The sequence below is a fragment of the Onychostruthus taczanowskii genome, unplaced genomic scaffold (genome assembly GCF_017590055.1).
Source record: "Onychostruthus taczanowskii isolate IOZ18803 unplaced genomic scaffold, ASM1759005v1 scaffold91, whole genome shotgun sequence".
Lineage (NCBI taxonomy): Eukaryota > Metazoa > Chordata > Aves > Passeriformes > Passeridae > Onychostruthus > Onychostruthus taczanowskii.
This window is the reverse complement of record NW_024507105.1, coordinates 944564-959110: the sequence shown is the minus strand read 5'-3', so window position 1 is coordinate 959110 and position 14547 is coordinate 944564. Positions and strand designations below refer to the sequence as shown.

Genomic DNA, 14547 nt, shown 5'->3' with positions numbered 1-14547 from the left:
TTGAAGAGATTAAATCCATAGAGCCATCACTTCAGCATGTGCAGCAGCACTTAGATCATCCAGGGCTGTTCAGCAGGTAAATTAATCCACAGGGAACAGTCCTAAATATCTGATTCAATGATGAGTTTGCACATAAAACAGCTTTAGTGTAAACCAGAGAAAATTGTGTTTAGAATGAACACAAATTGTTGATTAGAAAAAGGGGCAGCAGGACTTAATAGCTCTTTTTTCTTTTTTGTTGTTTCACTTAAAGAAAACTTATTTTGACACATGGTTATTTTGTTTTTCATCAGATGGAAGATGACTGATGTCAGCTGCTGATTTGTTTCTACAAAGACTAATTAGACACATATTGATATAGACTTTTGAAATTAACAGATTCTAATGGATCCTGATGGATCAATGGGGATTTTTTTCTGTGAATAGAAAATATGGCATGCCTTGCCCTGCAAACCCAGTCTTTGAAATTGAGTTTTTTTTTATAGAGAATCATTTCAAAGATATTTCTCAGACAATTTGAGGGATCAAGAGAAATGTGTGAATAGCTGTTTTCTGGTTTTATCTGATTTTCTTACCCTAAATCATAAATATGTTTACCTGACAGCAAGCCTGTGTATAAATGCAAACAAACAAATACCAGTTCTTAGCAGTTTCACGTGTTGGTTTCAAATTTCAAAATACGTTGTAAGCAACTAAATTTTGGAACATTTGATGGGATGCAAAGATACTGAGCGCGCTCCTTAGAAAGAAACCCAGTACTCATCAAGCCATAGAAACAGGGGTAAAGGTTGAAGCTGTTGTGGAGTCTGTTAGGATGGATAAGGAGAAGGTTTCCCAGAGAAGCTGTGGCTTCCACTGTCCCAGATTGTTTGTGCCCTGTTCTGGCAGTGTCCAAGGCCAGGGTGGGCAGGGCTTGGACCACCCTGGGATGGTGGAAGGTGCTCATGGCAGGGGGTGGGTCTGGGTCTGTAAGGTCCCTTCCAACCCAAACCATTCTGTGATTCTCTAACACACTCAGATAAGCTGGTGTGAGTGTTGGGACCTTGTCCCAACTGCTGACTAAGATTATGACCTTGAATGAATACATTGGGGAATAAAGATGAGAGAAAGGTCAATAGCCCAAAGGGATTATTTAGCCAGGGGGTAACTACACTGTAATCCAGAAGAGAAAATACAAATGGGGAGAACATGGGGGTGTTCTGGATCAATTGAGTGTCACTTCCCAGTAGGAAAGTCAATATGGCAACAATCCTCATCTGTAAAATGAAATAATATAGGGGAAACTGAGTGGATCACAGTTACAGCTTCATAAAAACTTACTGTCAGTCAAATGAGATAAGGGGTTCAGTTTCTGAACCAAACCAATCCATTGGAGCTGGTTGTTCAGGCAGGTCGGTGGAGGCTTCTCAGTGTAAGACCTTGCAAACTTCTGCAAACATTCCCTGGAAAAGGAAAGGTAGAAACTATGATGCCCATTAAAAGACATGAGGAGCCATGGTAATGTCTCCTCCTGAATAATTTCTGTTCTTTCTGGAATGGTGTATTTGAATACAATGCAGCACAGAATTTTTAATACTCTTTGTAATTACAAATGGCTTTTAACAGTATGAGCCAAAACATTAGAGCTTAAATGTTCTTTTAGAAGTCATAAGCAGAAACAGTATCATTAAACTAAAATCCATAATCTCTGATTTATGTGGATATGGAAAATATGATGAAGATCATTTTTGGCTCTTGCATGGCTCAGCTCAACATTGAGCAGCGTGTGTTCAAGCCATTCTTTCTTTGTTACTAATTTTGTTTATAATTTCCTCCTTCAAGCTACATTGACAAGTTACTCTGAAAATGTGGAACGTACTAAATATGGAGGGGAAAGCAGTAAGGAACTTGGATCTGGGGGAAACCTGAAACAGTGGCAATCCCAGAAATCCAGCATGGACTCCTGCCTGTACCGTGTGGATGAGAACATGTCAGCCTCCACCTACAGCCTCAACAAAATCCCTGAGAGGAACCTGGAGACAGTCCTGTCCCAATCAGTGCAGTCAATTCCTCTGTACCTTATGCCACGGCCAAATTCAGTAGCAGGTAAGAAATTTGTGTTTCCTTATCCAAGAAGAAATCTCCTTCCTGGAGTCATCATACTTAAGAATGACAAAAATTGGGGTTTTTTTGACTTACTGGTTCTAAATGAAAAATTCCTCTGTGGAAAACTGTTTCTGATGGTGTTTAATGGTTATTTCAGCAGTTTATGATCACTTTCTTACAAAATTGTACACGATTACAGGAGAATATGTTTAAAAAGAAAAAGCCAGATTCTTTACTGTCATTACAATGCAGATGTCTTGGTTTTAAGGTGCCATGACATCATAGCCATTTCTACTTTTTCAGAGGATTCATTGCAAGTAAAATAACCTATCTCATTTTTTCTGAAGAGCTTAACAGCTCTGGAGCTAAGAGAATCGTGGTACTTTCTGTCTGCAGAAGATCTGCTCTGGGTCCTATCGCTCCTGGTGGACTGTGCCCCAGACATCTCACACCTCACAGCACCTGGCATTTGCTAATGACTGGCATTTTTTGTCTTGGCATAAAATCAACATTAATTTCATTTGCATTCATGTTTGTTCTTTGAAACATTTCTAAATGATGCTGTGCCATACCTTATTGATGCCTTTTACCAGCCCGCTGAGCGTTCCCCTGAAGCTGGTAACAGCAGGGCAGAAAAAAGAGATGGGATTAGAAATATTAAAGCTTTGCTGCAAAGCTGCTTGACTGGAATTACTCCCTGTTCCTTTATTGCCCCATATTTTTTTCTTGCTGGGTAACTTCTCTGGGATAAAACGTGGTGTCTGTGTGTCTGTGTAGACATGTGGAGAAATCCACACTTTGAATTCTGAGTCCTGGGGGACGCTGCTCCAGAAAACCCAGAGACACTTCTGAGAGGTACTCCAAAGAGCCAGGGATATTGTCTGTTAAATCAGCATCCCTTGGTGAACCAGGCTGCATTGCATAACTGGATTAGTTTTCCTTTTTAATCCTGCTTTGGCTGGTCACAGACCTAAAAGCAGTGCAGAAATTAGATTTATAGATGGTGAAGTACCAGCCCAGAGCATGGAGGTGCAGCACAGACTGAAAACCTGAGATTTCAGACTGAAGAGAGGGAAACTCTGCTTCCACAGCCTGCTTGCTTTAGGTGAATTCCTTATAAGTGACACTGTGTAAACATCTTCCAAAGCAAACAAAGCAGGCTGGACACCATAAATTTAAATACATGTATGTTCATTTAGTTGTCTTTGGAAGTTGTTGACTTGCTTGGTGCACTTAGAGGCAAATACTATTTCAAGAGGAAACTATCTATCCAGTAAAGTTCAGGAACAACTTTTCCTTCTAGATGTTTATTTTTTGGTAGAGATTTTGCTGCTTTGAAGTACTATGTCAGCTAACACAGTTCATGTCCCAGGTTAAATCATGGAAGTAAGTATGATGAGAATTCAAGATTTGGCTTAACATTTTATCATCAAATGATCACATATGAGCTCTGGTATGCTTGTGGCACCAGAAAATTATGGGGTTTAGGTAGTGGATTTATATGGGTGGTTTTCACCAAAGAGTTTAACCTCATTATCTTTGTGCCTGAATAATGAGAAAGGGAAACCAAGTGTAGTTTCAGAGTTGATTTAAGTCTGTCTGCAAATGTGACGTTGCTCAAAGAGTTAATGCTGAGCTGCCAATTCCATGTCCTTGCTCCAGTGACACACGTTGGGTAACCACTTGATAAACCAGATTAGTTGACTAATCCAACTGAAAATTAACCCACCAGAAAATAGGTATATTAATTTTGAGCCTCAAGGTCATCAGTGTGGAGACAGTATAGCTGGGAATGGGGAAAAATATTGCCTTTCTTTTAGTGGTATTCCATGGTATTCCACATTTTAACGTAATCATGAATTCACAGCTTTTCTGAAACAGGTTCTTCTCTTTTTTTACAAATACAGTTGAGTTTGTGTACAGTCTGTTCTTAGGAAGCAAAGCATAGCAGCACTTACACCTGCTGGCTTTTTTTTTCCTCCTTTTTTTCTTTTTAGTTTTTTTTTTAAGATTCTTTCCAAATATCTTCCAAAACAGCACAAAACCACCCATTTTTATAGCAGCTTACAAAGTACAGTTGCTAAATGTATTGTGTCCCTGCTGCCACTGAGCAGTTTACAACTGGGAGCAATTCTTACAACACATCCTTCCCTGTGAGGGTGGGCAGGCTCTGGCACAGGGTGCCCAGAGAAGCTGTGGCTGTCCCTGGATCCCTAGAAGTGTCCAAAACTGGGTTGCAGAGGGCTTGGAGCACCCTGGAATAGTTGGAGGTATCTTCTTTTATTTGGGAACACCAACAGGAGACCAGACCAGAGCAAATACCAATGAAGCATAAGAAGAAGTCACCAAAACACTTTGGGAAGTGGTTCTTGGTTCACGTCAGCTCTGTTGTCTCACGGTACTTACATCTCCGTGTATTTTCATTAAAAACAGAAAAATACAGTAACCAGAGCATGAGATCCAAAAGCCAGGCATGATGTATACTTCTTTGCTTTCTCGTGGCAGCCACCAGCTCAGCCCACCTGGAAGACCTGGCTTACCTGGACGAGCAGAGGCACACTCCCCTGCGCACGTCGCTGCGGATGCCGCGGCAGAGCGTGGCCAGCGCCCGGGCGCAGCAGGACCTGCGAGGTAGGAGCACAACGAGGCCCTGGGGGCTTCCCACCCTGGGGGTGTCTGTATGGGAACTTCATCCATGTCCGTGTGAAAACCAGAATCTCAGAATGGTTTGGGTTGAAAAGGACCTTAAAGCTCATCCAGTGCCACCCCTGCCGTGGCAGGGACGCGTTCCGCTGTCTCAGGCTGCTCCAAGCCCTGCCCAGCCCGGCCTTGGGCACTGCCAGGGATCCAGGGGCAGCCACAGCTGCTCTGTGCCAGAGCCTCAGCACCCTCATTCCTTCCTCATCTCTTCCAACCCTGCCCTCTGTCCTGTCTCTTCAGGCCCTTGTCCAAAGTCCCTCTCCTGCTCTCTTGGAGCATCTTTAGGCAATGAAAGGCTGCACTAAGGTTATCCCAGAGCCTCCTCTTGTCTCTTCTCCAGGATGAATACCACCAGCTCTCAGCTGGTCTCCTTGGGCTTAATAATTTGATAAGTTATTAAAAATGAGATATTTTATGGACTGCTACCGTTTTGTCATATTTTTTCAGTCAAGGCCAGGGATTGCAGTTCCCACTTGCATTCAGCAGTGTGCCAGTGGGGAAGGAGCCCAGTGCAGTGATGGGGCCACCAGCTCAGCCACTGCTTGTAGGGTTGCTCACAATGCCTGTATTCAGGCAGCTCTTTGAGTTCTAAAAAGCCTTTTGAAGGGTAAATTTTTGTGGTTCTTTGTGGCAAATTCCACAAACAAGACGTTAGCAATGAGAAGAGGAGCCAGGGCTGACATTTTAGTGTTTTGCTTATTATTCCCAGGCAGCTCTAGCTCAGTTTGCACCATCTCCTTGGGATTTCAGCCCACCCTTCAACTTACATCCCTCTTTTAATCTGAGCTCAGTCTTCCACCACATGCTTAAGCTGTTACTGTGACAGTCCTGAGTCTGCAGCAGATCACCAGACTAATGCTTCAGCCCCATCATTTTTTGTTGCACAGATGAGTAAGTGGCTGAGAAAGCTCATTTGGGATATTTTCAGGTTGTTTCTATGCCATGGGACTGGTTTATTCTCCCCTGTGCATAGATGAGGGGTTTCTTTTGGCCATACCTGAAACTTCCCTGTTCTCTAGGGGGTTTTTGGAGGGTGAGGAACTGGGGAGCTGGAAGGCACAGGCTGGGTTTTACCCAACATGCTCGACCTGGTACAGCCTGGCAGGACTTTGTACCAAACACATGAGCCCCCCAAAGAATGGGTTTGTGAGTTTTGGATTTCTACAGTGAAATCCTCCTGGCTGCTGAGGCAGTTCTAGAAGTGCATTAGCAGGCAGTAAGTGGAGAAAGCAAAGTTTGACAGACCAAATTTCCATATGTTTGGAGGCAGGAGCTTGCCAAGGCTGTGTAATTTGCAGTGATTGCATCCAAAACATTCAACTTTATTGTAGGAACAGAATCAAATTGTTTTCCAGACACACTTTTGAAACCCTTGTAGCACTACATATTTTCCTTCTGCATTTTGTTTTTTTTTTCCCCTTTTTGTGACAGTTGCATGAAAATAGCAGCAGTGTTTCACATTTTTAAAGTTTGTTTCTTATCCTACCTGAGGTGCTGTGCTGTTGTTAAAAAGAGAGGGAGAAGATGTGAAAAAGCAAACCATCACTATTTGGAAATATTTTCTTGTCATTGCATATGCAAGGGGGGGCTCTTCCCTGAAATGCTGCATTGTGCAGCTGTGCTGTGAAATTGCATCAATCTGGACTATTACAAACTGCAACTCTTTGTTCCAGCTGGAAATCCTAAACTAGTGTTTAATTTTAATATCCCTAATCTTTGCACTGGGCTGAAATTGTGAAGACATTCGTGGTGCAGTGCTGGGGGACACATTACAGCCCACTGTCTGTTCCCAGTGTTCCAAAATCCCAGTGAGAGAGACTAAATGTGCTATTTTTTGTTAAATCAATTATTTTAAGCAGGGGAGCAGTGGAGGAATCCCAACGCTAAGAGTGTGATAAGGATTCATCCCAGTGACAGCTTTTTAATAGGATGGGGAAGGCACTTTTTACTTTCCACATTTTCATCCCTGGGGATGTGAGGCTTTTCAGGTTGCTGTAACCCAAGGCAGAAGCTGATGGCTGTGGTGTACCGTGGGTTTTCTTCTCCAGAAAGCAAATGTCAGGAAAAGTGTTGCAGGATGGGAAGAACCAAGATTTTTGGGTGATGTGTGGGATGGAGGAGAGGATAGTTCCAACTCCCCCAATATATTGTGGATCTGTATATGTGATATGGCAGTGGTATGCTTTCCTTAAGTTGTTTTTATAATTTTCAAGGGATTTTCCTCACAGTATGTGTTTAATACTGTTGCCTTGTGGGTAAGAGAGTTCATGTGCTTCTTAGAAACACTAAAAAATAGTTCAGCATTTTTAGACACAGAGGCTGTGGAAAAAAAGGAGCTGGTTTCATGCCATGTTTAAGATGACACTTGAAAGAATCACAGAATCATAAAGGTTGAAATGCATCCAATAAGTTCATCAAATCCAATCATTCCCCCAGCACTGCTTAAGGCCACCACTGAGCCATGTCCACAAGTGCCACATCCTTTTAAATCCCTCCAGGGATGGGGATTCCACCACTGCCCTGGGCTGAACAGCCCTTTAAGTGAAGAAATTTTCCCTACTATCCAAAAGTTGCAGTCTAAAGCAAGTAAAGGAAATAAAGTCAGACATTTGCTTAGTTTAATATAATACACCCAGATCTGGGTTGCTTGAATTGAAGTTTACAGCAACAGGGAAGAGCCCAGTTGCATGTGGTGGGCAGTGTTTCAGTTCAGTATTTTAAAAATTTGTTGCTTGGGCTCTAGAGAAGTTGCACAGTATTTCTTCAGCACCAGCACACATGGTCTGTTGGGGAGGTATTTCTTGCTCTTCTTGATAACTTTATGGTGCTCTAAAGCATCATTTCTCATTGTGAAAAGAGAAGATACTTTAATTGCCAAACAGAAATATCCTGTCAACAATCTGGCTTAATTTATTTACTCCAGAAGAATCGAAATAACTTTGCTTAGATTGAATTAACACTTGTAGGTGCTGAGATTGTTGTGGGCTCGTTAGGTTGAACAGGTGAACATGCATTGTGTGTCTCTGTGTTCAGCCATCAGTCCTGTCTCCCAGAGTGCAGCATTCTGCCCAGAGCCTTCAAAGGCACTGGATTTAAGAGGAAAATTAATTTCTCCAGCCACAATTTTTCCCCAGCTCTAAGCTACTCCCTGTAAAATCTTCAATGCCCTGGAAAATACTGTGGATGAGACAGATGCTTTCACAACAAACCTGTGGGTGACACAGAATTGTGTTGTGTTTTCACCTTTCGTAACAGAAAGATTTCTGTGTGAGATAAACATCCGTTTCCAAACTCTGCTTTCCCATCTGGCGTATCTTGTATTTTCGGGGTACCCCAACGTTGGAAGGAATGATGTATCTGACTCCATGTTCTTAGAAGGCTAATTTATTATTTTATTATGTATATTATATTAAGAATACTAAACTAAACTATACTAAGGAATATTAAAGAATACAGAAAGGATACAGATAGGAGGCTAAAATATACTGTTGAAAAAGTTGTGACTCTTTCCAGAGCCTGGACACAGCTTGGTTGTGATTGGCCAATAAGTAAAAGCAATTCACATGAAACCAATGAAACAACCACCTGTTGGATAAACAATCTTCAAACCACATTCTAAAAGCATAAAAACACAGGAGAAGCAAAGGAGATAATACTGTTTTCCTTTTTCTCTGATGGTTCTCAGCTTCCCAGGAGCGAAATCCTGGCGGAGGGATTTTTCCAGAAAACATGACGGTAACTGGGCGTTGATGTTCTTCCCATGTCTCCCTTTGCAGTGCGCTTCGCGCCCTACAGACCCCCCGACATCTCCCTGAAGCCGCTGCTCTTCGAGGTGCCCAGCATCACCACGGAGTCCGTGTTCGTGGGCCGGGACTGGGTGTTCCACGAGATCGACGCGCAGCTGCAGAGCTCCAACGCCAGCGTCAACCGCGGCGTGGTCATCGTCGGCAACATCGGCTTCGGCAAAACCGCCATCATCTCCAGGCTGGTGGCGCTCAGCTGCCACGGCACCAGGATGAGGCAGATTGCTTCAGATAGCCCCCACGCCTCTCCAAAACGTAAGGGCGGCAGCACGCGGGTCTTCAAAACTCAGAGCTTTTGCGTCAGCTTTTAGGGTGGTCTTGGCTGAAATAAGCCGGTTTCTCTTGAGGCCCAAGCTTAGTCAGGACCTTTGAGAAATGTGTCATAGAAGGCCTGAATGCTTTGGGTTGGAAAGGACTTTAAAGATTATCTCATTCCCACCCCCTGCTATAGGCAGAGGCACCTTCCACTATCCCAGGTTGCTCCAAGCCTCATCCAGCCTGGCCTTGGATACTTCCAGAGATGGGGCAGCCACAGCCAAAGCTGGGCAACCTGTTCCAAGGCCTCCTCACCCTGACAGGGAACAATTTCTTGCTAATACCTAATCTATATTCTTCCTAATCTAAATCTACCTTCCTTCAGCTTGAGGCCATGCCCTCTTGTCCTATCCCTCCATGCTTTTGTGCAAAGTCTCTCTGCTGCTACAGGCCCCTTTTGTACTGCTCCTGTTCCAAAGCTTCTTTTTGAAGAGTCAGAATAGTCTGTCTCTGACTTGTCTGGCTTAGAAACATCACAAACTTTCTCTGGCTGGGAAGACTCCAATTTTAGAATCACAGAATCACAGAATGATTTTGTTTTGAAGGGCCTTTAAAGGTCATGTAGTCCAATCCCCCTGCTGTGGACATCTCCATCCAGATCAGGCAGCTAATATTCTATGATTATGAATCCATGCCAATGCATTCTTCTTCCCATACAGATTGTTTATCTCCTTGAATTGTGGTGTAAATATTCCATGCAGGTCTCAAGCCCCTGTAGGCTCAGGACCCAAGATTGCTCTGCCTCCTCTGGTCCCATCCAATTCCCATCACTACACAGTGGCAGGTTTGCAGGTAGAGATGACAACATTTTAAAATCACTCAGCTTTCAGTGAGTGAGTAAGACAGGACTAAAAATACTGAATTAGGTACCTGAAGGTATCTTTAAGGATGTAGGTCACTGTATCTCAGTGAAGCTGTAGTTAAATCTGTTTACTGGAAATGCTGTGCTCTTGCCCTGTCGGAAGAGCTGAAATGTCACCGGGATTGGCATGTTGAACAGTGTCACTTGTCAGAGCTAAATAAGCAATGTGTAGTGAAAGGCAGGGCTTGTTTCTAGATTTTAACCTCAGCTCTGCTGTGCTGTGTCCCCAGTCTCCTTAGGATGATGGTGGACATTAAAGATATGGCTGTGCTAAACCCCTTCTGGGCTAAAAGCTGGATTTCTCACATGGGGTGCCTTGCACCCTTTGTCCACAGATGATGAAGATCCTTGGTCCCACTTAACACATGGTTTAGTTCACTCTGAAGTGTCCCTGGAGTTGAAAGCTGAAGGATTCCTCAATGTTAGTTATTAGGATGGAAACCTTCAGAATCAGTAATTAATTAGATTTGATTTCCTAAAGAGATCACAAGTCTAGCTATAGAAGATAATAATTATTCTGCAAGATCCTTGTGGGTCCCTTCCAATTCAGGATATTCTATGATTAATCTCTGATTTTGTGATAAGTTTCTTTGTCATTTCTTTTTCCACATGCTGAAAAAAAATCTATTATGCTTATTAAATCTGTGCTAATTAATATGTGCTAATCAGGTGGTCTGACTCTGCTATGGCAGTTGTGCAATCAGCTAATTAAACTGGCTTCAATGCAGCCTCATACTTCTAATTCCTCACTCAGAAAATTAATACAGGTGACAGTGGTGTTATGCTCAGAATCAAGAACGTGCCTCATTCTAACACATTCAGGGTTTAATTATGGAGGCAGCAGTCGTTCTCCTCTGTTGTTTGCCATTAAATGGGTCATTGTTTGCATTATTATTTCCAGTCAAACTCAGGGATGCACTGCAGCAATCCAGTCAGGAGAATCCTCTGCCAGCACAGACTGCACTTCAGAGTGGTGGTGTTCTTAAAATAATCAATAATTAGACATCACCAAGTGCTGCCTGTTGTGGTGTCATTCAAAAACCCTCCGTATGAGTACTTTGAAATGAAAATAAAAATAGTTTGGAAATGTTATCCACAAAGGCCAGGTGGATGAGCTTCTGTAGCAATCTGCTGGTAAAGCCAATTTCTGCTTTACCAGGCAAAAGAGGCAGCTAAAATGCACTAGGACACAGTTAAACTTGCCAGAGATGATTCCAGGATAATTTATTATTTGCTTGCAAGCCTTTTCCAGATCCTTGTGCTGCTCCTGCTCCTCTCCCCCTGATTAAATTAATGGGCTTCAGATGGCTGTATTAGCTGGGGCTCTTCGTTTATTTATGTTAGAAAATAAGCCTGTAATTCAGAAAAATTGGCTGTCTGTGCTGAAGGAGGACTTGGAACCAAATTAACTAGTGATTGTTCATAACAAGGCAAGGTCTGTTGGCAGAAGTGGAGTGCAGGAGAGCTCTGCACTCAAATCCACCAAACCTGAAGGCAGAGCCTGCCAGAGGGCCCAGTTCACTCCATTATTGTCATTATTTTGAAGTCAATGAAATTACAGTGGGGAAGATGAATAAGACAAACTCAAGGCTTTTTCTTAGCGATCCTTTTCTACTTCCAAAAGAAGTTTCTGGAGAAGCCTCCGGCCCGGAAACCCCTGAAATCCCAACCACAGTATTTGCGGGAAGTATTTGAACCGCCGTGCACATGAAACAGCAGCTGCCTGGTTTCTGATAATAATATCAGTGCTTGTCTTAACCTCTTTTCCTTGGGCAGATGTGGATGCCAACCGGGAGCTGCCCTTGGCTCAGCCGCCTTCTGCGCACGCGTCCATCGCCAGCGGGAGCTGCCCCGGCACCCCCGAGATGCGCCGGCGCCAGGAGGAGGCCATGCGGAGGCTGGCCTCACAGGTAGGGCATCCCCCAGCCCTTGGGAAAAGGGCAGCTTTAGTTGGCACTCTTTGGGAAAAGGGCAGCTTTAGCGGCACTCCTTGGAAATTCTCCCGCTTGGAAAAATCCGTGCGCTCAAATGCGCGCTGGGGGTGCCTCCAGAGAGAGTCTTGTGGAAGGAGTTTTAGTACTTGGGAAAGTTATTTCTCTAAAATGAAGCTCCCTCCACATCAGATACACTTCCCTGTTACTCTGAGGGTTTGTCTTTCACAGCCACCCTACTTTACATTGCAAATGTTAGGATATGACACAATTATTGAATGAATTATTGAAATAATTGTGGTTTTTCTTCAGCACTGAGAGCAAAATTGCCCAGTGTTTAGCTTGAAAAGGGCAGGTACTGTGCTTGGGGAAGGCACAAGCTGAGTGTTAATGCTGTGTGTGCACTTGGGAATTTTTTGGAAAATTCTCCAAAGTAGACCATAGCCTTTGGAACAATACACAAATTACTTGCTGTTTTGGCAGGAATGGTTTGTATGGAACATATGGAACACTGTCACTTATGTATGTAAGATTTACAGCTTGAATTTTACTGTATTACTGAGATTTAACGCTAATTCTGTAGTGGTGAGAAGGTGCCATTCTATTGCTGTGAAATCCAAGGAGTTTGCTCTTGCTCCTCCCTCACCTTTTGGGAGGATAGGAGCAGGAAATGCTTTCCTGTCACCTGCTCCCACTTTGGAGAGGAAATATTGCTGTGAAATCCAAGGAGTTTGCTCTTGCTCCTCCCTCAACTTTTGGGAGGATAGGAGCAGGTTTCCTGTCACCTGCTCCCACTTTGGAGAGGAAAATAGCAAGAAAAGTCTCTTCTAAGTTATTACCAGGACATGTTTTGCTTGGCTTTTTGTGCCAGATACTGTTTGTCCTGTCTGCTTTCCTGCTGCACACAGATGGCCAAGCAGGTAGTATGTGCTGCATAAACAAATACTAAGATTTGATACTCTCCTCTTCCACATGAAGTTCTTGAAAGGAATGCAAAGCCCAGGTCTGGTTTTGTTCAGGTTGCATTAGTCATTGTATTCCTTGCAAACCTGAAGCTCTGCAGACTACCAGAAAGGGCAGTAAAGTGTGCTATCTCTGCTTAAAATACCTCATCTATCACTTCCCCTGAGTGCTTAAGTCATCCTGCTGGGTATGTAATTGATAAATGGATGCTGTTTTAGCTTGTTTCCTCCTGGAAAAGGTAAGGAATATGGCTCTTTCAAACACTGTGCCACATCCATGGCATAGATTGCTCACTGAAGATTTTTTTGCATCTCTGATCACTGGAGAAAGAGCTAAAAACAATCCTTACAGCCAAAATTAAAGTAAAAATGGGTTGTTGTACCTTGGCTGCAGACTCTTTAGGAATGGTTTTAAGGTCCTTCAGTCTATCTGGATGGAAAAGTATTTCTTGGATATGTGTGTTTTATAGTTATGTTTACACTGAAGTAAGAATTGAAGCACAGAAGAAGGTGTTGACAGTGATGGACAACCACAATTGTCAGGGTTATTTTAGGAGCTAGATGAACCATATGTGAGGAGCTGGAGAAAGCTGTGTGCAGATGTTCCACCTCTGCCTGCACTGAGCAGAGCAGAATGTTCTCAGATTGGGCTGAGGTCCCTGTGCTGCAGAAATGCAGATTGTTACAAAAGCAGATTAATAATATACAAACAGTCTTAGGTAATGGCTGGCACAGGCTCCAGAATGCTGGTGGGAAGCTCGTTGTCCTCTCACCCACTCCCCTTCCCTCTGAAAATGTCACTTATCCCAATATTCAGAAGTTGTGTATCTATGATGACAGAAATGAAAGGTGAGCAAACAGTTGCTTTTCCTCCTCTGGATTACTCAGGGCTGTACTTTTATGCCTGGTTTTTGTACAGTAAATTCTTGGGGACAAAGTTTGCATTCAGCTCTTAATGTCAGAGATGAACAAATCATTAATTTTAGAACTAAGTAACTGCTGACTGGCAAGCAGGAGCTCAACTCGGTCCTGCCATGCTGACCTTTCCTTTTCCCTGAAGGTTTATCCTTTACTCACAGAGGATTTTTAATGGACTGGCTACCCAGTTTTAACTAACCCATTGAACAGCTTTATTCTTTGGGTTCCTGGATGCTGTGTGGTCACTTGTGGTAGCAGCACTTAAACAAATGGACCTGAAACCCAGCTCAGCTGCACTAATGGGTTGTACCCCGTGCAGAGCAGCTGGTGGAAGAGCTGCACATCCTTTGCATTAGTTCATTTTTCTGATGCTGAACACAGCTGGTGGCTCCAGAGGCTCTTGTCCCCATCCTCCAAGCCGTATCCAAAGCATCACTAACATTGCTGCAGGCATATAAAAACAGTGTGCTCTTGCCCTACACAGAGGTGGAGGGATTCATTGCTGCTGAGCCTTGGTGCCCTGGGCCACTGTAGAGTTTCAGAAAGCATTTACCAGCACGCTCAGCTATGTAAAGATAATGAACATTCCCAATAAACTGGGTCACCACGTGCCACATACTGGGTCACAGTCACATGCAGTGCTAATGGCCATTTCCATTTTCACAGCCAGCATTGTGCCTGGCATGTGGCATAGTGGCAGGTCAAAGTTGCACTGCATTTATTTGTATGGGTCAAAAAAAGATCTCGTTAAAGGTTGAAATACAGTGCTGAAGCCCTTTAAGAGCACTGGAGGGAGTGGGGTGTTGCTGTGAGCTCAGGGGTCTGGGAGGCTGGTCCAAGGGGGTTGGCTGTCCCTGCATGACATGCTTGCAGAAGGAAGCCAAGACAAACCACAGAGGAGGTGTGATGGCAAAGGAAAGCTGCCGAAATGGAGTAGATTCTGTTTCAGAAGCATTGCTGGAGAACTGCAA

At 43.5% G+C, this 14547-nt stretch overlaps 1 protein-coding gene across 1 annotated transcript in view; it reads left to right on the top strand.

The window, feature by feature from the left end:
- Nucleotides 1-14547, top strand: part of TANC2 (tetratricopeptide repeat, ankyrin repeat and coiled-coil containing 2) — a 150790-nt gene that overhangs the window by 90930 nt on the left and 45313 nt on the right. The window contains exons 9-12 of the mRNA XM_041426254.1: nt 1822-2085; nt 4591-4716; nt 8562-8843; nt 11542-11675. Coding sequence (XP_041282188.1) covers nt 1822-2085; nt 4591-4716; nt 8562-8843; nt 11542-11675 — 806 coding nt within the window. The remainder of the gene's footprint in view (nt 1-1821; nt 2086-4590; nt 4717-8561; nt 8844-11541; nt 11676-14547) is intronic.